Here is a 25,390-nt window from a genome sequence, read left to right as displayed (position 1 = left end):
ATTTGTGACGTGGTATATCGAAAGCAGTAAAATCGGACATTCCTAAGCGAAGATATTGAGTTCGTAAGTTATGGTATTACAAAATTGGAAATTGAGATATCGTGGGTAAAAAGCTGAAAAGACAAAAAACAAAAACAAAAAACCCAGACCAGAACAATTTGAAGTAATGAATTAAAGAGTTGACATGAGATTAGGAATTAATCTTTTCTGCTGTTTCAGTGTACATGTTCTCATCGTTGATGGTTTGGTGGACTGTCATGTAACATTGATGTAAGCGTGATCCTAAAAATGCCTTTCACATTGACCAAAACTAATTACAAGACCTCCTCTACATTGAGGCTGGCTTTCCCTTTTAAAGGGAATTTTTATTACTTCCCATCCCATGTTTTCTGCCCAGAATCTGATTATGTAATATGACCTTTGCAATTTTCTGTCCTACCCTCATTTACTAGTATAACATATGGTCCCTTGACGTTTGACCTGGTAACCATGGTAATCCCATCCCAACCCATGTGATTTGACCATGTGCTTTAGACAGACCAGCACTGAACATGCTGACCTCCACCGAGTAAAGACCATATCGGCGCGGCTTCAACTCAGCTCTTGTGTTTACTCAAATATGACCATCTGATCTGGTATAAAGCCCGGTAGTCTTATGATAATAAAAAATAATAGGTCCAAAACTCTCCGGTATTGCGGTAGTCACATGTCGGTTGTAGCCCTATATACTGAAAGATATGTTAGAAAGGCCCCTATCTCCCCGACACAGCGACAACACCAGGTTAATAATTATATTTGTACAGGCGGGAAACTAAATAGAGTTGACATTTCCATTCACTCACGACCAAACAGAATAAAAGTCCTATATTGTTGAGGGGACAATAAGCTGTGTCTCACCGTCTCTATAGAATTCCTGAACATTAAACCACATGGCGCTCAAGATTCTCCTTTCTAGGTGGATCATGGGAATTGGGCAGCTGAGTTGTGCATGGCGTAGAGGGATGTATCTGCTATTTGATATTCAAACGATAGATCTTTGAATACCGGGGTAGAAAATGATGAATATCTCCCGTTATTTTTAGTTTCTATAAAAAACAATTGTAAGGCTTGCACTTGGATATATGTGTTGAAAGAACATCATAATCTTATGTGTGCGTATTGAAAACCAAGCTTGCGTTTTGAAATCACAAACTGACAAAAATTCGGATTTTATACGTGCAGAACAAAAAATATGAGACTGCTGCTCTCATTCGTCAACCCTTAGGATTACGGAGCATAACACAGTACATGCGCAGTGTAGACGACTGGTGGAGTCAGTCTAAAGCAGGTGATGTATCAGGCTATTGTCATTAGCCGTAGTCGGAGGTCCCTCGGCCCATAGTCTCGAACCTACGTTGCTGTTGAAAAAAAATAGTGGATTCGTCCTACCATCATGGGATTTCTGTCATGAAGATATCAGGGTGATGACACAGTGCTCGGTAGTCTCATGTCGTTTGTATAAGAAACCCCTTTATCAAGGAGACCTCTCCGGTAGTATCATGTCGTTTGTAACAGAAGACAACATTTTTGCTATGGGCATGGTAAAAAGACCTCATATGATACCGGCTGTCTCATTATAATGTTTCATTTTGTTTATAAAGAAGCCCCCCCCCCATTTATATTCAAAGATATGTTAGAAAGACCCCCGCCCTATCCCCGGTAGTCTCGGGTTATCGATAATAAAAGTGTCATGTGTGATTTCGTTTGTAGAAGAAGCCCCATATACCCCAATATGTATAATGGTTTAACAAAAACTCTAGGTGGCGCTTCTCGACGTGTTTTCTTCTTTTTTAAACTCGGCGGTTTTTGTTTGTTTGTGTTTTTATGTTTTTGTTTTTAACTTGAAGTCATTTTCAAGCTCGACGCGTATTTTTTTAAACTGGACTTAAAATCGACGTGTGTTTTTAAAACTCGACGGGTGTTTTTTAGTCTAGACGTATATTTTTTTAACTGGACATTTCCCGTGGTGCATTGCTTGTATCTCTTTGCAGACTGGACAATTTTGAGTATTGTTCCCTGCTACATCCGGTATGGGGTGTGCATGTTGATGTTGATGTTGATGAAGTACGATAATAAAAAATCGCGACTGTAAAAATCGAAAAATGTACTCATATATCGAAATTTTAATATCATTTTTAAAATTTTAATATAAGACAGGATAAAGTGTACTTTTGTTCTACTTGTCTGAGATAATCAAGTATGTAGCTCACTTTATTAAATCTACTGCTCTTACTTCTAATATCTCGGTTTGTTTCGCAACAAATGCTTTATAAAGAAATTTGAAACCGCGAGATTCAATGTGCGATGATGAATAAAGAGTACTATTCCGTCTCATAAATGTCACAGGTTCTGTCTTTGTCTCCCTGTTTTTAAGCACTATGCTTGAACTCGAATAGCAATAACTTTCACATTTACTCACGACATGAGTGAGCAATGTATTCACACCAAATACAAACATTAAATGTCATGCGTTTCGTCTTTCTAGCACTTTTTATTCAGTCGCCGATTTGCGTTGCATGTAATATTGCAGGTAGAACTTTAGGGGGCTGTCATTTTATTAGGAATGAGCGGGGGGTCATGAATATATTGGGGGTCATATAATATTTAGACCAAAATATGGGGACTATAATTATTTATAGAATTATTAAGGGATCTGGAATGAGCGTTTTGAACGTTTCGACAGTATTTTTTGTGGGATATGAGAGCATATCAGACATATCGAATTGCATTCTGAATACGAAGAATGTCTTTCTGATATCAAATAATTTTCATTTTTGAAATTCACGATATAATACAAATTTTATGACAAATTATTAAAATTTGATATTTTTCACATTTTTTTTATATATAACAGTCCTCGAAGTAAATTGTATAAATCTAATGATATATTCTTAAAGTGTATGTAGCTAGGAGGAAAAGCCGACGATCAATTGAAAATTTTGACCTTTCATATTGAAGATATGGATTTTTTTCCAAAAAGACCTAATTTTGTTGGTGTTTTGGGAAAAATCCATATCTTCAATACGAACGGTTAAAATTTTCAATTGATCGTCGGCTTTTCATCCCACCTACATACACTTTAAGTATAAATCATCAGATTTATAAAGTTTACTTCTTGTACTGATGTGCTCTAATGTCCCACAATAAATACTGTCCAAACGCTCATACCCCATCACTTAAGGGCTGGGGACTCGATTTTTTCGCTCGATGCGAGTGCCTACTTTCTATCCAAATTTTATTACGCTCCGCGTACTTTCTTCATACTGAAGTTTTTGCGTGCTCTGTGCCTTAGTTTCAGCAAAGAATAATTTGTCTTGAATCTGTGTAGGCGAAGGGGAGGGGAGGGGAGGGGAGGGAGCTGTCATTAAAATTTTCGCCCTAAAATAAGGACGCATTAAAAATTATTCCTTTTATCTTCGTGTCAGAAATTGCCATGATAGTAGGGCGAATCCACTAGTTCTTCAACAGCCACAGCCATGGCGATTTTGTTCCGCCGTGTTTAATAGTTTTGAGATGGGGTCCGATAGATAGATCGTTTCTTTCCCACTACGCATGCGCCACTGCCACTCATCAGCTTGAAGAACTCATTTTTATGATCTGCGTAGGCTAATTACGCATCTTACGTTACCAACTCAAGAAAATGCTACTTTTTGTCGGTTTTTGTTTTCAATACGCAGGCTGGGTTTTCAATGCGCAGACTGAAGTTTATCATTTTTAAATCAAGTGCAATTCCTTACCAAAAAGTATTTTAAAAGAAACCAATAACAACGGGATATATGTGACCCGGCAGCACAAATGAGCCGTAAATTCCCTAAATTGAATTCTGAGTTACGGTGTAAAATGTGTACGAAGGTCATATTCATCGGTAACTTAAGCTGGCCCGACATCCGTCTTATTTTGATAGTCAAAAACTAATCAATAATCCTGTTGTTGAAGTGGATAATAAGCTTCTACCTTAGATGGCTATAGAACTTTTAATAGCTCTGGTCTTTGTTTGCTTTTGCTAAATCCTGTTCAAGTGGTGGGTTACCAGGCATTGTATTTTGTACAGGTATGCATAACCAACCATTAACAATGAGAGAACTTTCTTAAACCTCGTTGACTTGGGGATGATTTGAAATGACCGCCCATTATGACTGTTTGATATTTTATTGCCAGCAATGTGGAAAAAGAGACATATGTAAAAACGTAAAAAGCTATAATTTTGTTGAAGGAGCAAAGTTTAACAAACCATAACCCCGCTTCTGGATATCGTTTGAAGTCAAATGATATACCATTTTTAAGTTTATGATGTTTATTTTTTAAACACGAAATAAAACAAAATTGACCAGGGGAGGAATTTACGGCTCATTCGCCGTGGACGGTCACATATTCAGAGTTTTGAGATATAGGCAAGTATGATTATCAATAGATATGACACCACCATAAGCCATGCATAACTCAGGTAACCCATTCAGACCCATTGACAACACAACGCCACTTTTCTGTTTACATTTGGACCTAAATATTCTTATTCAGCACCCTCGAAAGAACAAAAAAACATCTTTATACCTTCTCCGCCTCGTTAGTCTCACAGGGTGCCATATTCTGCATCTACTATAATATGTAATTAATGAAAATAAACTGGCTGATTGATACAAAATTGCATTATCTGGATATCTGTAAGCGGTACGGGGCTCAACTTAGAAATGCATATTCTGGACATCTGTAAGGGGACTCAAACTCGGTGACAACAAACTTCATGACCAGGGGAACAATTTTCGAACATTTTGCACGGGTCAGGTCAAAGGTCATTTGTGTTAAATCGTATAATTGCATTGTCTGGACATCTATAAAGGGCACGGAACTCAAACTCTGTGACAACGAACTTCATGACCACGGGAAAATATTGGAACATTCAGGGGTCAAATCTTAGAAATGAATTTTCTGGACATTTGTAAGGTATGATGCTCATATTCATAATTATATTTATATTTATATCCACAGTCATGTATGTCAGAACGTTTAATAAAATTATTATCAAATGAACAGGGTAGCTTAAAACTTGATGACAACAAACCTCATGAGCAGGGGAACAATTTGGAACATTTTGCAGGGGTCGGGTCAAAGGTCATCTGGGGTAAAGTCTTAGAAATGTATTATCTGGGCATTAATAAAGGATACGGGGCTCTAACCCAGTGACAACAAACCTCATGACCAGGAAAACATCTTTGGAACATTTTGCAGTGGGGCAGATCAAATGTCATCTGGAGCCAAATCTTGGAATTGCATTTTTTGAACATCTGTAAGGAGTACGGAGCTCAAATTCGGTGACAACAAACTTCATGACCAGGGAAAGATTTTTGGAACATGCAGGGATCATATACCTCCAAAACACCAACACGATCCAGCTAGGTTTGTGGTCTATGACCACCATTTAGGACTAGTTGATTTTGACATGCACTTTAAAGGCATGGATATTACTAGCATTTTCAACAAAATATATTATATGAATATGATTAGCACCAAGTTTCTGCGATACACCTCAGCACCAATCACTTTCGCTGAGCTGCCCAGATTCAGGTGCTTAGTTCAAATCCTCCTCTGGACACCTTCTTGAATTATAAAGATTTAAAATGCTTGTTACACAAATTGAATAAACGTGTATTCGTAAAATCCTTCAAGTGATTATACAATCAATAGTTGTTTTATGGTCACTTCTATGTGTAGGGGAAAGTGGGGTAATGCCGGACTGTGGGTAATCCCGGACACATCGATTGCAGCTAAACGGAGAAGGGTGGCGCTATTATACTACCTTAGGGTATTAGTTACCTCAAGGTGTACCTCACGTGTACTACTACCAGCGCTTTGGGCCTCGTCTTTCTTTGTGAAATTACGAAAAACAGACATTGTCTTTTTTTGACTTTTTATCTGAAAAGTGATTTATTAGCTCTATACAGATGGGGTAATGCCGGACACTTATTATTTCGAAAATATAGACAACAACGACAGCCCCCATAGTTCTATGCTTGAGGTAACAGAAGTACCTACTACCATCTAGGGGATTATCATCCTACTCCACTTTCCCTCTTAGCAGCAATCATTGTGTCCGGGATTACCCCGTGTCCGGCATTACCCCATCATTTTCTACCATTTTGTTTTTTAATTATAACATATTAACTATAGATGTTGAGTTATTAAAAACTGGTTACTAGTTAGAACATTACTCCTACTTTGCATTGATATGATTTTCACTGTTGAACTTTATTTAAGCTTGTACCTGTGTAGCTGTAACGAAATGTGCCCGGGATTACCCCACTCTCCCCTAAGTATTGAAGTACACGTTGATCAGCTCATAATCGGCAGGCCTTATAGCATCCCGGATTAATATCTATATATTTTATTTACGTCAGAGTTTTTTGACAAAAAAGCGACAAAAAGTTTGCTTTTGCCCTCGCATGGTTCTCCATTGTCTCCTTTTTACCATTTAAAACTAACATTCTCCTCATGGTTCAAGTCAAAATTCAGATTCCCTCCGCCCCAAGACCCCACCTTTCGGACTCCCACTCTCACCTGGGATGAATGCTGAACGGTCCCGTGGTAACAATTTTGTTCTGGCATGATCAGCATCTTGATCATGTTGATTTGAATTGAGCAAAAGTCACTTTGTAGCCTGTTTGTATAGTTGCTCGATAACTCAATTTCTGGGAAGAAATATAGTGGTGAATGGCTTTGGTGTGAAAGAAGCCCCGTATGTTCCTTCAAAGCTTACACGTGGCACATCGTCTGGTTTCACAAGTGAAAATCGATGAAGGAGATGAGTGAAAAAGACAAACAACTCCATTTTGGCAATATTCTCCCCTGGACATATGCGACGACCTGTTTAAGAATTAAAAAACACACAAAACGTACAACATGTTAAACCTGTTAATACAGTAGGTAAAATAATCATTAATATTTTATGATAATCAAACCTATCGAACAACACGTTGCCATTTTAAGGCGAGTCGGAGCCTTCAGGCCATAATTGGCAAGTTTTGGTAGTTTTGCTTGATAATTTGTTTCTGCAGGGTAATACAATCATCTTTTTGACATGAGTCCAGGAAGCCACTTGTCACATTTGTCACATTTGTATTGAAATATGTATTGCAGTTATTGAGTTATGACAAGTAATAGGCCAAAACGAAAGCTTTCGCATTAGCTGGCGCAATTGTTTTTACTCATCAGTGAGGCCTTTTTTCGTCTGACTAGTGGGCAAAGGTTTTTTTTTTATCCGACTAGTGGGCGAAGTTTTTTTGTTTTCAAAAAACTCCCATATTCCCCCCTGAAAATCAAATGGTGCGCCCCTGATAGTGATGTGTTTCTCATAAAAATTAATATAGTTACTCTACTGCGGATTCTGGTGTTTAAATAAATATAATTAAAAATATACTAATTATTCAAATATAATAATTATATCAATTATTAACTTATAACAATAAATGATTTTGTCAAGCCTCCTTCCTTCACTGATATTGATTAATTGGAAATTATTAGCACGCATAACTGACATACATACCTTGTATTGTACACTTTGAGTACCATCAATAGCTTTCCATTACCAAATTTTCCTATGATAATCTCTACCCTTTAAAAGTCTAGCCAACACATCCTTCAGCAAGACACATAATATGGTCCAAATAATAAATAATAACACCAATAACTCCATGCAGCGATAATCGTTGGGATCACACGGGAGGGAACACACAGACACTCTCACCCATGAAATGGTGTTATGTCTTTTAATGCATCATATCCACTCCAGTGATAATCGGTGGGAGCACACAGGAGGGAGCACACAGATCACCTATGAATAATGTTATGTTTTTCAAGACGTAACATCCATTTAGTGATAATGAGTGGGTAAAAGTCGTATTGTTTGCAACCATGTATCATTCTTGTGACTTTTTGGGTACACCTTTGGAAGTTGTGGTTAGTGAAATCAAAGACAGTTAGCAGCCTGCACAACCGATTCTTTTGTTTGGCAAGGCTCACTCAGTCATTTAATGAGGCAATACAAACGATCGAATTTGGTGTTGAAATGAGCTAAATTTTTAGTTACACCTTTTCGATGTAAAATTAATTTTCTCGGCCAAATGAAAAGCAATCATTTTCATTTTTCCGGTAAATGTCAGGAAAAATTGTAGTGCTTGATACTGTATTTTTTTTTCAAATTCTAGTGTTAAACTTAGGCGTGAAATTTAGTCATTTAGTGTAAGATTTTCGATTTTGATAGGCTTAAACTCTGTCCGCGAGCCTTTTTTTTGGATCAACCTTTTAGCTTTTCAAAGTAAGATAGTTCGCTAATGAAGGATTTTCCCAACTTTCTAACGCACATCACCGTGAGCGATATATCATAGTTTTGTCAGAATTTGCGTTTTCATTTCACTATTTTAACTGCCGGCTGACCATTTTTCAAAATCAACGAGTGAAATCTAAGGCTAATACTAGCATTGTGGATCGATATCCCTGGGTCTAATAGGAATACCGGCATGGCTACAGTGTTGCTAGAACAAAGAAATTCCCAGGCCTATAGCGCTCCTACTGATCATGTTTAACCAGAACACTCAATTGGGGATTTGGGCTACCAAATCGCTGGTCGGGCAATTTGCTTTCAATGGAAAATTGACCTGGATAAACAACAAAGGAAATATCGACTATTTCTGTTGGTTGCTCTCGAGATAAAAGTACTGAGTTAGACATTTTCGGAGTATGAATCGAAAAAGGGTAAAATAAAAACGGAAATTCTAACAAAACTATAATATATAGACCCACACGATGTGCTTTACAGAGGTGGGAAATATCTTTCTTTAGCAAACTATATTAGTTTGAGACGCTAAAAAAAATGAATTCCGTAAAAAGCTCGCGTGCGAACTGAAGGACTATAAAAATCAAAAATATCACACTAAAAGACACAATTTGATGCTTAATTTTAACACCAGGATTTGTAAAAAAATGTATATCCAAGCACCAAGTTTTTAACTGACATTACTGAAGAAAAAAAAAATATTGCTTTATATTTGACCGAGAAAATTAATTTCATAGCAAAAAGGTGTATCTCTGAATTGTGCTGATTTTAACATTTATCGATCGACTTTCAGCGCGACTAAGCATTTCTAAAGAATCGGTTGTCCAGGCTGCTAACTGAAGAGGTATATAACCTAGTGTAACGCATCCAGTCATCATGATCATAACCTTAATTTTTAGAGCAAATGGACTTGTATTTGTAAATACTTATTACTTACCAATTGCGAAAGGAATAACGTCCCTGTTTTCAACATACTCTCCATTGTCATCAATGAACCTTTCAGGTTTGAACTGGTCTGGTTCTGGAAACGCAATCGGGTCTCTCATCACGGCGTAAAGGTTCGCAATGATCAGGGCCCTTTTGGAATACGATACCCAGAGAGTGATGTCTCCTTACCAGCCGCATGGAAATCATTGAGAGGCAACAGTGTTACATGGCGTTGAATCTCCAACAGAGTAGCTCTGGTGTATGGCAAGTTGTTTTGATCGGAAAGCAGCGGAAGCCGATTGCGGCCAACAACTGAATCTATTTCTTCATGAATCTTCTGCTGGATTTCAGGATGTGCCGTCATGTATAGGCAGCACCATTCTAATGTTGTAGCCACCGGATCACCTCCTGCCAAAAACATGAGATTCAATACACCTTTGATATTGCGTTTGTGGAGGTACGAGTAAGGGTCATGTGGTGTTGGCTTTTCATCCATTTCCTTCAAACATAAATCAATGAAATCAACTGGGTTTTCGGCATTGAAGAGTTCGCGGTGTTCATCAATAAGTTTGTCAAAAAAGGCGTTTATATCTTTTTGAACCTTTAACATCCTTGCTGTGTTTGCTTGGGATATAGTACGGAAGCAGAACAGACCAAGCTCCAGCTCCAAGAAGTTCCATAAATCTGTTATTAAGATCGAGCAGATGGCGAAATTGGTCATCATCGCACTCATGACGCTTGCCAAACAAGATCTTGAAGAGAACGTTGGTGACTGTGTTTGTAACATAATAATGTGGATTACACGGTTTTCCCTCTTAGTGTAGTATGGTATGTCAAGAAAACAGCTCCCGTAGGATTAGAGTGCTAAAATTGATTTTTTTTCAGTTCTGGGTTCCAAAGGGTCCAAACTATCAAAAATTGATGGGGTTCAAATTTTCCCGACCCCTCCCCCTTTCTGGGGGGGGGGGGGGGTCATCCATTTTGGGACCCCCAAAACAGCATTTTAGCCAGTTAACAACCAATTTTCGTAAAACTAAAGTTATTTTGTAGGTTTTGAAATATTCTGATTTGATTTATTACACTTTTAAAGCAATCAGAACTGTCTTTTTCTGACTTTTGGAGCAGTAGCTAGGGTCTCTATTCAGCTGGGACCCCAGACACCCCCCGATCCCCCGGACTGACCCATGTCCCTTTTTCAGTCATCATTACATTTCGTGACCTAATCCTCTTTTCTTGGTCAATACAAGAACAACTTTTACCATTATTTGGTCATTTCAGGGGCATCCAGGGACAATTAACATTTTACTGCAGGTGCAGAACATTATGAAGGGCATTTCCTGTTCTGTTCTGATTCTGCTACTAAATCACTATTGTTATCACAGTCCTCCGAAAGCGGCACATGTACAAACACAGCGGTTATTGCTCCACTGTATAAAACCTCGCCGACAGACTATGTGACCCTCTATACCGCTCTGCAGTTAACCCAGGGTATCTCTGCCACTGTCGTCGGCCCTCACAGAAAGACACCGATAACATTAGATCATGACCTGGACTCCCGTGTGTTGAAGATTCAGCGGTCGGTTGGAAACACCCATTGGATATTTAGAGCGGGAGGTCTCCACATTGCATTTGCTGCCTTTCATGCTCTTGGTAAAATAATTGATGGTAGTGGCCTCGACACATGTGCTATTGAAAGTGGTGCATACAAATCGCCAGCTCTTCGTGGGATCTTCGGTTGCAAAGCTTACAAGCTTATGATGCTGCGTTTTGATGCATTCTTATCGACACTTCCAAAAGGTCCAGTTCGTATCCTATGCAGTGATCTCAAGGGCAATCTCCATGAACGTAACCCACAGATGGTAGAGACATTTGAAGAAGTCCAATCCTGATACTCAAGCAATGTCAAGCCACTGGAAGATGAAAACGTCATTGGCAAGTTCGCTCAGTTCTTGATTCAGTATCTTCACCAGTAGAGAGTTTTCTTGTCATCATTAGAGAACCTTATCCAGTATTTATTCGCTCATGATCTCGTCTGATGCCAGCCCATCTTGCTCAAATGAATGCTCTAGAAAAAGATGACCCAGAAACATGGAATGCACTGAAGTCTGGTGAATTTGTAGTGGCAAGATCAGAGGATACCCTTCACCCATATCTTCACTGATCAAGCCCTCGAGCAGGAAATCAAGAAGCTAAAGGGACATGGTGGAATGGTTGGACTCAGTAGAGATGAAGCCGCTCTAGACCGACTAGTCACTACCACACCTCATCTTGCTGGTCTAGTGAATCAATACATCAAGAGCTTCCCAAAAGCTTCAAGATCTTCTGTAAGGACAGAACATTATCAGCTCTCAGGAGAGATTGCAATGAGGTCAAGAGCAAATGATCTGAAGCTACCTCACTTGATTGAGTTGCACTGTGGAGACAATCCGTTCAAAGAGCAAATACAATTGAAGAGTCTGGTTTCATCGGCGCTTGTATCAGATGAGGCAAATAATGATATTCTGCAGTTTGCAGAGAAGGGCCGGAAGCGCTTTGAGGAGTTTGTTTCTGAGCGTTTGATCTCTACATCAAGACTCTCAGTGTGGGACAAAATGAAGAAACTCAAGTTGAAGACCTTTTCGAACTGGATGGAGAAAAGGAAAGTGCGTGAGGAACGTGAGTTGCTGGGAAGACTTCTGATAATTCATTGTTGCCGACCAAGTTTAGTACCTAAACTTGAGGAAACAATCGGCGAGTACGATATGTCAATGGTGCCCACTCGCTGTGTGCTGTTGATGGAACCCTGTACATCCCCAAAGACAAAGCCAGTGTGATGCACGCTGTTGAAAATGCCAAGGCAGAGCTCAATGAAATTGTCCCACAGCCTGACTTGGTGCAGGAAGATCCTCCAGTTGCCCTACAGCCTGGCCTGATACAGGAAGATCCTTTATCTGTTCCCCCACAGCCTGACCTGATGCAGGATGATCATTCAGATGTTCCACAGCCTGAACTGATGCAGGAAGATCCTTCAGGTGTCCCAGAGCCTGACCTGGAGGAGGAAGAATCATCTGTTAAAGTTCTAATAGTTGACGCCATGGCTATTCTTCAAAGTACGAAGAAGACACCAACCATGCTGAAGCTGTCGGATTTTCAGAATGCATTCAACAAACGCATTGAAAAGAGGATGGATGGCTATGATGAGGGTCGATTTTGTTTGATCGAAACATGGATCAGTCATTAAAGAATAAGACTCGACAGAAAAGATTAACTACATCGGTAGAATACGAAATCCAACCAGAAATGAGCCTTACCATGTCCATTAAGGAACTCAGTCCAATCTGCATCATCGACCAAGAAGAAGCCGACATGTATGTTAGGTCAGGGACTGCTTCACTATTTCTCAAGTGAAAGTTCTTTCCTGTTGGTCGTCGTATATGACACCTTCATCAAGGGACATGATTTTGAGGAGGGGAGAACACATGAGGAGGCTGATACCCTGATTCCACATCAAGTCTTTGCCTCGGCTGCTAATGGTGCCTTGCGAGAAATATACGTTTGGTTTAGTATCTTGTGGACGCATTGCAGCTCACACTTCGCTGAAATTGTAAACAGGCAAGGGTACGAGAAATAGAAATATTCAAGCGAGTTGAAGTTGTTGGACATCACCAATGTCAAGGCCTACTTGGACTACACAATTTTGCTGGTGCTGACTGGGGAGGGAAGTTTGTTGGAATCTCCAAAAGACTTGGATCAATGCCTACCTGAAGCTTGATGATGATGATCCTGCCATTAATTACTTCAAGGAACGTGGTAAAGGTTACATTCCTCCTGAGCTTATTCATGGTGAGCTTCCAGCTCTGGTGAAGGCATTGGAGCACTTTGTGTGTCGTGTTTACAGTTCAACAAGTCCAACAACCCTGCCATCACTCAGATGGGAACTATTTATGTCAAAGAACTTGGAGGGTGAAATGCTACCCTCGTCTTGAGGAAGAGAAAGATCATACAAGACTAATTTGCCCTGAGCTGCTACCGATCAAAGAGAATGGATGGGATTTAGAGAATGGAGGGTACGTTCCAGTTAGATGTCTTGCTATTCCTGCTCCACAGGCAGTACTTGAACTCGTCAAATGTGGCTGGAAAGCAGGTTGCAAGGGACGGTGCAGCTGCTCAAGCAATGACCTGCCTTGCACTCCTCTAAGGGAGGACGTTGCCGATGATGCCATGGATGATGAAATCGATTGAACTAATTTGACTTATGACTGCTGAGAATAGATCACCCTGAACTTGTGAAATTAGGCTTTAACAACACCTGTCAAACAGAACGTTCTCTTACAAAAATGCTACAGCTATATTCTGCGACAGAATACTAAGAAAGCAACAACACGACTTTGTTAATTGGACAATGGCATATATAGCTGTAAGGTGTCTCCAAGGGGTCCAATGAAGAGGACGGACCAATTATAAATGGGAAAAAGAAACTTCAAGTGGCTTAGAAAAAGGGTGGGGTGTCCCAAATTGTCCAAAAGTCGGCGTCAATAAAATTGACCCCCCCCGCCTATTTCGGCAACAAACTTTTATGACCCTCCCACCACCAATACACCTTACCCCTAAACAGGCTAACATTGTATTGGTTTGAATAAAATAAACACACTATCTGTGGTCATCTTGTAACTCCCTACATTTTGGTCATTAAAAATGTATGCCCCCTTTTTTTCTTTCCAAAAAATTATGACCCCCCCCCCCCGTATATTTGGGACCCCCCTCCGAAGAAAATGATAGTCCCTTAAATATATTCAATGTACTTTAACAGATACAAAAAAGTTTCAAACATTATTAATATTTGTTAACAAATGTTAGAAATAGGTTCAAAAATAGGTTAAGGGGCCAAAACTGAGGTGACCCCCACAAAGCGAGGGAGGGTGTGAAAATTTGAACCCCGTCATTTTATGACAGTTTGGTCCATATAGAAGTCAAAACACCAAAAAAATCAATTTTAGCAAACAAATCCTACGGGAATACATACCATACGGCACTATCTTTGGCGTTTAACTCATCCACCAGAGCCTTAGATTCTTCTACAATATCGCCTACATAGCTACGTTTCCCGATACCCAAACCTCGAAAAGCTGTGAGAAGAAATTTCCTTAGCTCGGCGTTGTGTTTGTAAGAATGTACTGTTAAAAAGACAAAAACAAATGACAAACATTTAAAAGTTATTCTAGACTAGCGGGTCCCCGCTAGATGAGTTAATGGGAGCGTTCACTAAAATAGGATGAATTTCTGAACAGGTAGATTCATTGAAAGAACAAAGCATTACATAATCTATTGCCACTCTATGTTTACAAAAGCTCTTTGGTCACACCCGTGGGTTGTATGACAACAATAGGTACCTCTCCCTCAAGTGGGCGCTTTCACATGACATTCTTTTGATCACTTATTGACAATAGCCTGCCTTGTAACGCGTTAATACGCTATCAGGTTAGTTACCGATTTTATGTCGGAACTCTTTTGTCCTGAACAAAAGGTACCTTTCGATGAATAGCTTGTCGTAAAATCAAATCGGCACAAAGGAACAATGCGTTACGTAAAGAAAGAAAGAAAGAAAGAAAGAAAGAAAGAAAGAAAGAAAGAAAGAAAGAAAGAAAGAAAGAAAGAAAAGAAAAGAAAGAAAGAAAGAAAAGAAAAGAAAAGAAAAGAAAAGAAAAGAAAAGAAAAGAAAAGAAAAGAAAAAAAGAAAGAAAGGAGAAGAAGGGGAGAGAGAAGGAGAGCGAGGGAGTGATAAAGTTAGTGCCAGGCCTAGGAAAGAATAAGTACAAAGAAAGAAAAGAAAGGAATGATAAATAAATGTAATAATAATAATTATTATAGAAATTAAACACATAACAGCACTAATTAAAACGCACAGTCAGATGTATTTCGCACCTGCCAAACACAAGTCACCCAATTTCGAAAACTGGACGTTGAATGTACACTCTCATGAATATTGATTGCCATTTTTGCCAACATTTTCCAATATGTCAGCGCTCTAATCGAAAAAAAAAACCCAGAACAATAAACCCTGCAAAGCGTTGGTTAATCCTGTTACATCATGAATACATGTAGTAACATGCTCTATGAACTTACCGTGACTACCAAAGATTTCGGATTCTAAGGCATTGTTGTATCCTTGTTGCTCAGCGCAGGGTCATTCAAGCCTTCTTGCATAATAGAGAAATCGTTGAGAACCACAACCACTAGTCCGAATAAATCCAAGCTGTAAATCTTTCCATATTTGTGTCCAAGTCGTGTCACTATCATATGCAATTCTTCTCCTTTGTACAGATACCACAACAATTGAGGAAGAACCCCACGATTGGGAAACGCCATGGTCCTGGTGGTAAATTGCGTGGTCTTTGCATCCACCACGCAACCATAAGAAACACCAACACAAGCAATACGATTGACTTGACATTCAACCAATCGATTAAACTACTATTAAGTGTCATTTTCAACACTTTTGACTGGAATCTTGATCAAGTTTCATACCAATTTGTATGTGAGACGTGTCAAGTGCTACTTGGTGCTATGATATGCATGACCATTGGTCATTGGTCATTGGCCAACTATTATCTATTAACTATTACCTACGCAAAGGTACATGACCTTTGTACTTTCGCACATTGTGATAAAAGAAATTGATTCTAAGATGTGGGGCCATTTTAGATTTAACCCTGGTGAAAATACTCCAATTTTGTCAACAGATACACCAAATTATACGTCTGATCAAAGGGTTTTCCAAATGTATAGTGTGCGCTATGTATCTATATATATATATGACCTATCGTTACAGAATTATTCTACAAAAACCTCATTTTTGGGTAAAAATGGCACGTTTTGGTTGTACATGGATTAAAACTGTCAACTTGCTCCGATTTTGACCAAAATGGTGGCAAATTGTCCGTTTAGCTGACACAAATCATAAAAATAATAGTTTTGCATATCTACTGTGTTAACCTACTGAGATAGAGGTTAAAATGTCAAATGCCATTGGCTGGCCATAGGGCCCAGTTGATCGTTGGCTTCCATTGCAAATAACAAGTAAACGGTACATTTTAGATGGTAAGTACAATACTGTTCCTTGATTTGTATGTCAAAACAAACAATTTGCCACCAATTTTGGCAAAATGGGACCAAGTTGAAATTTTTACCCCTGTACACCCAAAATGTGCCATTTTTACCCCAAAATGAGGTTTTTTGTAGAATAACGATAGGTTGTGTATAGCATAAACTATATATTTTTGAAATCCTTGTAATCATACAAATAATTTGGTGCATTTTCACATTTATACCCCTGTGTGACCTTGCGTGATCATTACCGGTCACTATAGGGGTCAAATCTGAAATGGCTCTACATCTTAAAATACAGCAGTAGCCACGATTCGGCAAGTGTTTCTAAAAGGCTGCTAGTTAGAAAAATTTAATGCTACATGCTGAGGAAGCCTGATTACCTTTTTAAAATAGCCGAGTGGGAGGGTTTTCAATTAAATATTTTTAGTGTAAAAACTGAAGCATCATATGTATCAAAGAATATTTGAATATTAACTGTACATCATATATAACGAGTCGTGATACCCAATCGTGCTAAAGTTCATGTGGTTTAAGAGATAAATATAATTAAAAATATACTAATTATTCAAATATAATAATTATATCAATTATTAACTTATAACAATAAATGATTTTGTCAAGCCTCCTTCCTTCACTGATATTGATTAATTGGAAATTATTAGCACGCATAACTGACATACATACCTTGTATTGTACACTTTGAGTACCATCAATAGCTTTCCATTACCAAATTTTCCTATGATAATCTCTACCCTTTAAAAGTCTAGCCAACACATCCTTCAGCAAGACACATAATATGGTCCAAATAATAAATAATAACACCAATAACTCCATGCAGCGATAATCGTTGGGATCACACGGGAGGGAACACACAGACACTCTCACCCATGAAATGGTGTTATGTCTTTTAATGCATCATATCCACTCCAGTGATAATCGGTGGGAGCACACAGGAGGGAGCACACAGATCACCTATGAATAATGTTATGTTTTTCAAGACGTAACATCCATTTAGTGATAATGAGTGGGTAAAAGTCGTATTGTTTGCAACCATGTATCATTCTTGTGACTTTTTGGGTACACCTTTGGAAGTTGTGGTTAGTGAAATCAAAGACAGTTAGCAGCCTGCACAACCGATTCTTTTGTTTGGCAAGGCTCACTCAGTCATTTAATGAGGCAATACAAACGATCGAATTTGGTGTTGAAATGAGCTAAATTTTTAGTTACACCTTTTCGATGTAAAATTAATTTTCTCGGCCAAATGAAAAGCAATCATTTTCATTTTTCCGGTAAATGTCAGGAAAAATTGTAGTGCTTGATACTGTATTTTTTTTTCAAATTCTAGTGTTAAACTTAGGCGTGAAATTTAGTCATTTAGTGTAAGATTTTCGATTTTGATAGGCTTAAACTCTGTCCGCGAGCCTTTTTTTGGATCAACCTTTTAGCTTTTCAAAGTAAGATAGTTCGCTAATGAAGGATTTTTCCCAACTTTCTAACGCACATCACCGTGAGCGATATATCATAGTTTTGTCAGAATTTGCGTTTTCATTTCACTATTTTAACTGCCGGCTGACCATTTTTCAAAATCAACGAGTGAAATCTAAGGCTAATACTAGCATTGTGGATCGATATCCCTGGGTCTAATAGGAATACCGGCATGGCTACAGTGTTGCTAGAACAAAGAAATTCCCAGGCCTATAGCGCTCCTACTGATCATGTTTAACCAGAACACTCAATTGGGGATTTGGGCTACCAAATCGCTGGTCGGGCAATTTGCTTTCAATGGAAAATTGACCTGGATAAACAACAAAGGAAATATCGACTATTTCTGTTGGTTGCTCTCGAGATAAAAGTACTGAGTTAGACATTTTCGGAGTATGAATCGAAAAAGGGTAAAATAAAACGGAAATTCTAACAAAACTATAATATATAGACCCACACGATGTGCTTTACAGAGGTGGGAAATATCTTTCTTTAGCAAACTATATTAGTTTGAGACGCTAAAAATGAATTCCGTAAAAAGCTCGCGTGCGAACTGAAGGCCTATAAAAATCAAAAATATCACACTAAAAGACACAATTTGATGCTTAATTTTAACACCAGGATTTGTAAAAAAATGTATATCAAGCAAGCAAATTTTAAACTGACATTACTGAAGAAAAAAAAAATATTGCTTTATATTTGACCGAGAAAATTAATTTCATAGCAAAAAGGTGTATCTCTGAATTGTGCTGATTTTAACATTTATCGATCGACTTTCAGCGCGACTAAGCATTTCTAAAGAATCGGTTGTCCAGGCTGCTAACTGAAGAGGTATATAACCTAGTGTAACGCATCCAGTCATCATGATCATAACCTTAATTTTTAGAGCAAATGGACTTGTATTTGTAAATACTTATTACTTACCAATTGCGAAAGGAATAACGTCCCTGTTTTCAACATACTCTCCATTGTCATCAATGAACCTTTCAGGTTTGAACTGGTCTGGTTCTGGAAACGCAATCGGGTCTCTCATCACGGCGTAAAGGTTCGCAATGATCAGGGCCCCTTTTGGAATACGATACCCAGAGAGTGATGTCTCCTTACCAGCCGCATGGAAATCATTGAGAGGCAACAGTGTTACATGGCGTTGAATCTCCAACAGAGTAGCTCTGGTGTATGGCAAGTTGTTTTGATCGGAAAGCAGCGGAAGCCGATTGCGGCCAACAACTGAATCTATTTCTTCATGAATCTTCTGCTGGATTTCAGGATGTGCCGTCATGTATAGGCAGCACCATTCTAATGTTGTAGCCACCGGATCACCTCCTGCCAAAAACATGAGATTCAATACACCTTTGATATTGCGTTTGTGGAGGTACGAGTAAGGGTCATGTGGTGTTGGCTTTTCATCCATTTCCTTCAAACATAAATCAATGAAATCAACTGGGTTTTCGGCATTGAAGAGTTCGCGGTGTTCATCAATAAGTTTGTCAAAAAAGGCGTTTATATCTTTTTGAACCTTTAACATCCTTGCTGTGTTTGCTTGGGATATAGTACGGAAGCAGAACAGACCAAGCTCCAGCTCCAAGAAGTTCCATAAATCTGTTATTAAGATCGAGCAGATGGCGAAATTGGTCATCATCGCACTCATGACGCTTGCCAAACAAGATCTTGAAGAGAACGTTGGTGACTGTGTTTGTAACATAATAATGTGGATTACACGGTTTTCCCTCTTAGTGTAGTATGGTATGTCAAGAAAACAGCTCCCGTAGGATTAGAGTGCTAAAATTGATTTTTTTGCAGTTCTGGGTTCCAAAGGGTCCAAACTATCAGAAATTGATGGGGTTCAAATTTTCCCGACCCCTACCTCTTTCTGGGGGGTCATCCATTTTGGGACCCCCAAAACAGCATTTTAGCCAGTTAACAACCAATTTTCGTAAAACTAAAGTTATTTTGTAGGTTTTGAAATATTCTGATTTGATTTATTACACTTTTAAAGCAATCAGAACTGTCTTTTCTGACTTTTGGAGCAGTAGCTAGGGTCTCTATTCAGCTGGGACCCCAGACACCCCCGATCCCCGGACTGACCCATGTCCCTTTTTCAGTCATCATTACATTTCGTGACCTAATCCTCTTTTCTTGGTCAATACAAGAACAACTTTTACCATTATTTGGTCATTTATGAGGGTCGATTTTGTTTGATCGAAACATGGATCAGTCATTAAAGAATAAGACTCGACAGAAAAGATTAACTACATCGGTAGAATACGAAATCCAACCAGAAATGAGCCTTACCATGTCCATTAAGGAACTCAGTCCAATCTGCATCATCGACCAAGAAGAAGCCGACATGTATGTTAGGCCAGGGACTGCTTCACTATTTCTCAAGTGAAAGTTCTTTCCTGTTGGTCGTCGTATATGACACCTTCATCAAGGGACATGATTTTGAGGAGGGGCGCACACATGAAGAGGCTGATACCCTGATTCCACATCAAGTCTTTGCCTCGGCTGCTAATGGTGCCTTGCGAGAAATATACGTTTGGTTTAGTATCTTGTGGACGCATTGCAGCTCACACTTCGCTGAAATTGTAAACAGGCAAGGGTACGAGAAATAGAAATATTCAAGCGAGTTGAAGTTGTTGGACATCACCAATGTCAAGGCCTACTTGGACTACACAATTTTGCTGGTGCTGACTGGGGAGGGAAGTTTGTTGGAATCTCCAAAAGACTTGGATCAATGCCTACCTGAAGCTTGATGATGATGATCCTGCCATTAATTACTTCAAGGAACGTGGTAAAGGTTACATTCCTCCTGAGCTTATTCATGGTGAGCTTCCAGCTCTGGTGAAGGCATTGGAGCACTTTGTGTGTCGTGTTTACAGTTCAACAAGTCCAACAACCCTGCCATCACTCAGATGGGAACTATTTATGTCAAAGAACTTGGAGGGTGAAATGCTACCCTCGTCTTGAGGAAGAGAAAGATCATACAAGACTAATTTGCCCTGAGCTGCTACCGATCAAAGAGAATGGATGGGATTTAGAGAATGGAGGGTACGTTCCAGTTAGATGTCTTGCTATTCCTGCTCCACAGGCAGTACTTGAACTCGTCAAATGTGGCTGGAAAGCAGGTTGCAAGGGACGGTGCAGCTGCTCAAGCAATGACCTGCCTTGCACTCCTCTAAGGGAGGACGTTGCCGATGATGCCATGGATGATGAAATCGATTGAACTAATTTGACTCTATGACTGCTGAGAATAGATCACCCTGAACTTGTGAAATTAGGCTTTAACAACACCTGTCAAACAGAACGTTCTCTTACAAAAATGCTACAGCTATATTCTGCGACAGAATACTAAGAAAGCAACAACACGACTTTGTTAATTGGACAATGGCATATATAGCTGTAAGGTGTCTCCAAGGGGTCCAATGAAGAGGACGGACCAATTATAAATGGAAAAAAGAAACTTCAAGTGGCTTAGAAAAAGGGTGGGGTGTCCCAAATTGTCCAAAAGTCGGCGTCAATAAAATTGACCCCCCCCCCCGCCTATTTCGGCAACAAACTTTTATGACCCTCCCCACCACCAATACACCTTACCCCCTAAACAGGCTAACATTGTATTGGTTTGAATAAAATAAACACACTATCTGTGGTCATCTTGTAACTCCCTACATTTTGGTCATTAAAAATGTATGCCCCCTTTTTTTCTTTCCAAAAATGTATGCCCCCCCCCCCCCCGTATATTTGGGACCCCCCTCCGAAGAAAATGATAGTCCCTTAAATATATTCAATGTACTTTAACAGATACAAAAAAGTTTCAAACATTATTAATATTTGTTAACAAATGTTAGAAATAGGTTCAAAAATAGGTTAAGGGGGCCAAAACTGAGGTGACCCCCCACAAAGCGAGGGAGGGGTGTGAAAATTTGAACCCCGTCATTTTATGACAGTTTGGTCCATATAGAAGTCAAAACACCAAAAAAATCAATTTTAGCAAACAAATCCTACGGGAATACATACCATACGGCACTATCTTTGGCGTTTAACTCATCCACCAGAGCCTTAGATTCTTCTACAATATCGCCTACATAGCTACGTTTCCCGATACCCAAACCTCGAAAAGCTGTGAGAAGAAATTTCCTTAGCTCGGCGTTGTGTTTGTAAGAATGTACTGTTAAAAAGACAAAACAAATGACAAACATTTAAAAGTTATTCTAGACTAGCGGGTCCCCGCTAGATGAGTTAATGGGAGCGTTCACTAAAATAGGATGAATTTCTGAACAGGTAGATTCATTGAAAGAACAAAGCATTACATAATCTATTGCCACTCTATGTTTACAAAAGCTCTTTGGTCACACCCGTGGGTTGTATGACAACAATAGGTACCTCTCCCTCAAGTGGGCGCTTTCACATGACATTCTTTTGATCACTTATTGACAATAGCCTGCCTTGTAACGCGTTAATACGCTATCAGGTTAGTTACCGATTTTATGTCGGAACTCTTTTGTCCTGAACAAAAGGTACCTTTCGATGAATAGCTTGTCGTAAAATCAAATCGGCACAAAGGAACAATGCGTTACGTAAAGAAAGAAAGAAAGAAAGAAAGAAAAAAGAAAGAAAGAAAGAAAGAAAGAAAGAAAGAAAGAAAGAAAGAAAGAAAGAAAGAAAGAAAGAAAGAAAAAGAAAGAAAGAAAAGAAAAGAAAAGAAAAGAAAAGAAAAGAAAAGAAAAGAAAAGAAAAGAAAAGAAAAGAAAAGAAAAGAAAAGAAAAGAAAAGAAAAAAAGAAAGAAAGGAGAAGAAGGGGAGAGAGAAGGAGAGCGAGGGAGTGATAAAGAAGTGCCAGGCCTAGGAAAGAATAAGTACAAAGAAAGAAAAGAAAGGAATGATAAATAAATGTAATAATAATAATTATTATAGAAATTAAACACATAACAGCACTAATTAAAACGCACAGTCAGATGTATTTCGCACCTGCCAAACACAAGTCACCCAATTTCAAAAACTGCACGTTGAATGTACACTCTCATGAATATTGATTGCCATTTTGCCAACATTTTCCAATATGTCAGCGCTCTAATCGAAAAAAAAACCCAGAACAATAAACCCTGCAAAGCGTTGGTTAATCCTGTTACATCATGAATACATGTAGTAACATGCTCTATGAACTTACCGTGACTACCAAAGATTTCGGATTCTAAGGCATTGTTGTATCCCTTGTTGCTCAGCGCAGGGTCATTCAAGCCTTCTTGCATAATAGAGAAATCGTTGAGAACCACAACAACTAGTCCGAATAAATCCAAGCTGTAAATCTTTCCATATTTGTGTCCAAGTCGTGTCACTATCATATGCAATTCTTCTCCTTTGTACAGATACCACAACAATTGAGGAAAGAACCCCACGATTGGGAAACGCCATGGTCCTGGTGGTAAATTGCGTGGTCTTTGCATCCACCACGCAACCATAAGAAACACCAACACAAGCAATACGATTGACTTGACATTCAACCAATCGATTAAACTACTATTAAGTGTCATTTTCAACACTTTTGACTGGAATCTTGATCAAGTTTCATACCAATTTGTATGTGAGACGTGTCAAGTGCTACTTGGTGCTATGATATGCATGACCATTGGTCATTGGTCATTGGCCAACTATTATCTATTAACTATTACCTACGCAAAGGTACATGACCTTTGTACTTTCGCACATTGTGATAAAAGAAATTGATTCTAAGATGTGGGGCCATTTTTAGATTTAACCCCTGGTGAAAATACTCCAATTTTGTCAACAGATACACCAAATTATACGTCTGATCAAAGGGTTTTCCAAATGTATAGTGTGCGCTATGTATCTATATATATATATGACCTATCGTTACAGAATTATTCTACAAAAACCTCATTTTTGGGTAAAAATGGCACGTTTTGGTTGTACATGGATTAAAACTGTCAACTTGCTCCGATTTTGACCAAAATGGTGGCAAATTGTCCGTTTAGCTGACACAAATCATAAAAATAATAGTTTTGCATATCTACTGTGTTAACCTACTGAGATAGAGGTTAAAATGTCAAATGCCATTGGCTGGCCATAGGGCCCAGTTGATCGTTGGCTTCCATTGCAAATAACAAGTAAACGGTACATTTTAGATGGTAAGTACAATACTGTTCCTTGATTTGTATGTCAAAACAAACAATTTGCCACCAATTTTGGCAAAATGGGACCAAGTTGAAATTTTTACCCCTGTACACCCAAAATGTGCCATTTTTACCCCAAAATGAGGTTGTTTGTAGAATAACGATAGGTTGTGTATAGCATAAACTATATATTTTTGAAATCCTTGTAATCATACAAATAATTTGGTGCATTTTCACATTTATACCCCTGTGTGACCTTGCGTGATCATTACCGGTCACTATAGGGGTCAAATCTGAAATGGCTCTACATCTTAAAATACAGCAGTAGCCACGATTCGGCAAGTGTTTCTAAAAGGCTGCTAGTTAGAAAAAATTTAATGCTACATGCTGAGGAAGCCTGATTACCTTTTTAAAATAGCCGAGTGGGAGGGTTTTCAATTAAATATTTTTAGTGTAAAAACTGAAGCATCATATGTATCAAAGAATATTTGAATATTAACTGTACATCATATATAACGAGTCGTGATACCCAATCGTGCTAAAGTTCATGTGGTTTAAGAGACAGAATTTTATTTCAATTTTATATACGCCAAAATATTTTCTTAATTTAGTAAAAATTAACACTGAGTTGATGATGAAAATTTTATGTACATTTTACATAGGTCCCCACTAAAGATTACTGTTTGGTCTTTATGGGAATCTAATCTTTTAATACCTGAAAGAAACTTTTGGGACCTACGTGGACTTTTCCTATAAATTGCAGAGATTCAGACCGTCTTAGAAGAAAAATGGTAGGCTGACTGGGTTCCAGTGTATAATGCGTAAGCCTCTTCCCTTGTTTGTATGATTATACTAGGCTGGCGGGTAAGCATCATGAATTGATCTCGTACACTGGTATGTAATGTGTTGTTTATACTGTTTACCCTGACTGCTCATATCCATAAGTACCAGACTTGAGTCATGTTTATCATGGACCGTCTGTGTAGCTCAGTGGTAGAGCGCTCGCCCGACAAGCGAGAGGTCTGGGGTTCAAGTCCCCGCACAGGCAGCTATGTCCGGAGTTTTTACTCTGGCTGGTATATCTACCTTTGCATGTCATGTTTCCATTTGTAAATTCATGTTTAATAATGTGTGCTAGTGTGCGATGCTTCATTCTTCTTTCCCATTCCCCCTGTATAATGAACTATAATTAGTTTGAAACCCTGAAAAGTTAATGGCACAAAAAGCCCACGGGCGAAGTTGAGGCCTATAAAGATAAATAATCTTACACTATATATTAAAAAGACACAATTTCATGCCTAATTTTAAAACCAGGAGTTTTTAACAGGTATGTCCAAGCACCATGTTTTTATCCGACAATACAGAAAAAATAAAATTATTGTTTTTTATATGACCGAGAAAA

General features: G+C 38.7%; 3 protein-coding genes across 3 annotated transcripts; all 3 read right to left on the bottom strand.

The window, feature by feature from the left end:
* Positions 1-9,434: 9,434 nt before the first annotated feature.
* LOC140138957 (cytochrome P450 2U1-like) lies at positions 9,435-10,025 on the bottom strand. Its single transcript, XM_072160738.1, has one exon. It carries the CDS (start codon positions 10,023-10,025, stop codon positions 9,435-9,437), a length of 591 nt encoding a protein of 196 aa, XP_072016839.1.
* Positions 10,026-14,278: 4,253 nt separating this feature from the next.
* LOC140138956 (cytochrome P450 2U1-like) lies at positions 14,279-19,508 on the bottom strand. Its single transcript, XM_072160736.1, has 2 exons — positions 18,785-19,508; positions 14,279-14,445 (listed from the first exon to the last, which is right to left on the bottom strand). Exons 1-2 carry the CDS (start codon positions 19,506-19,508, stop codon positions 14,279-14,281), a joined length of 891 nt encoding a protein of 296 aa, XP_072016837.1.
* Positions 19,509-21,858: 2,350 nt separating this feature from the next.
* On the bottom strand, positions 21,859-23,388 carry LOC140138955 (cytochrome P450 2J2-like). The gene is made up of 2 exons (XM_072160735.1): positions 23,025-23,388; positions 21,859-22,025 (listed from the first exon to the last, which is right to left on the bottom strand). Exons 1-2 carry the CDS (start codon positions 23,386-23,388, stop codon positions 21,859-21,861), a joined length of 531 nt encoding a protein of 176 aa, XP_072016836.1.
* Positions 23,389-25,390: the final 2,002 nt, after the last annotated feature.

The sequence above is a fragment of the Amphiura filiformis genome, chromosome 18, assembly GCF_039555335.1.
Source record: "Amphiura filiformis chromosome 18, Afil_fr2py, whole genome shotgun sequence".
Lineage (NCBI taxonomy): Eukaryota > Metazoa > Echinodermata > Ophiuroidea > Amphilepidida > Amphiuridae > Amphiura > Amphiura filiformis.
This window is presented reverse-complemented; position numbering and strand designations above follow the sequence as displayed.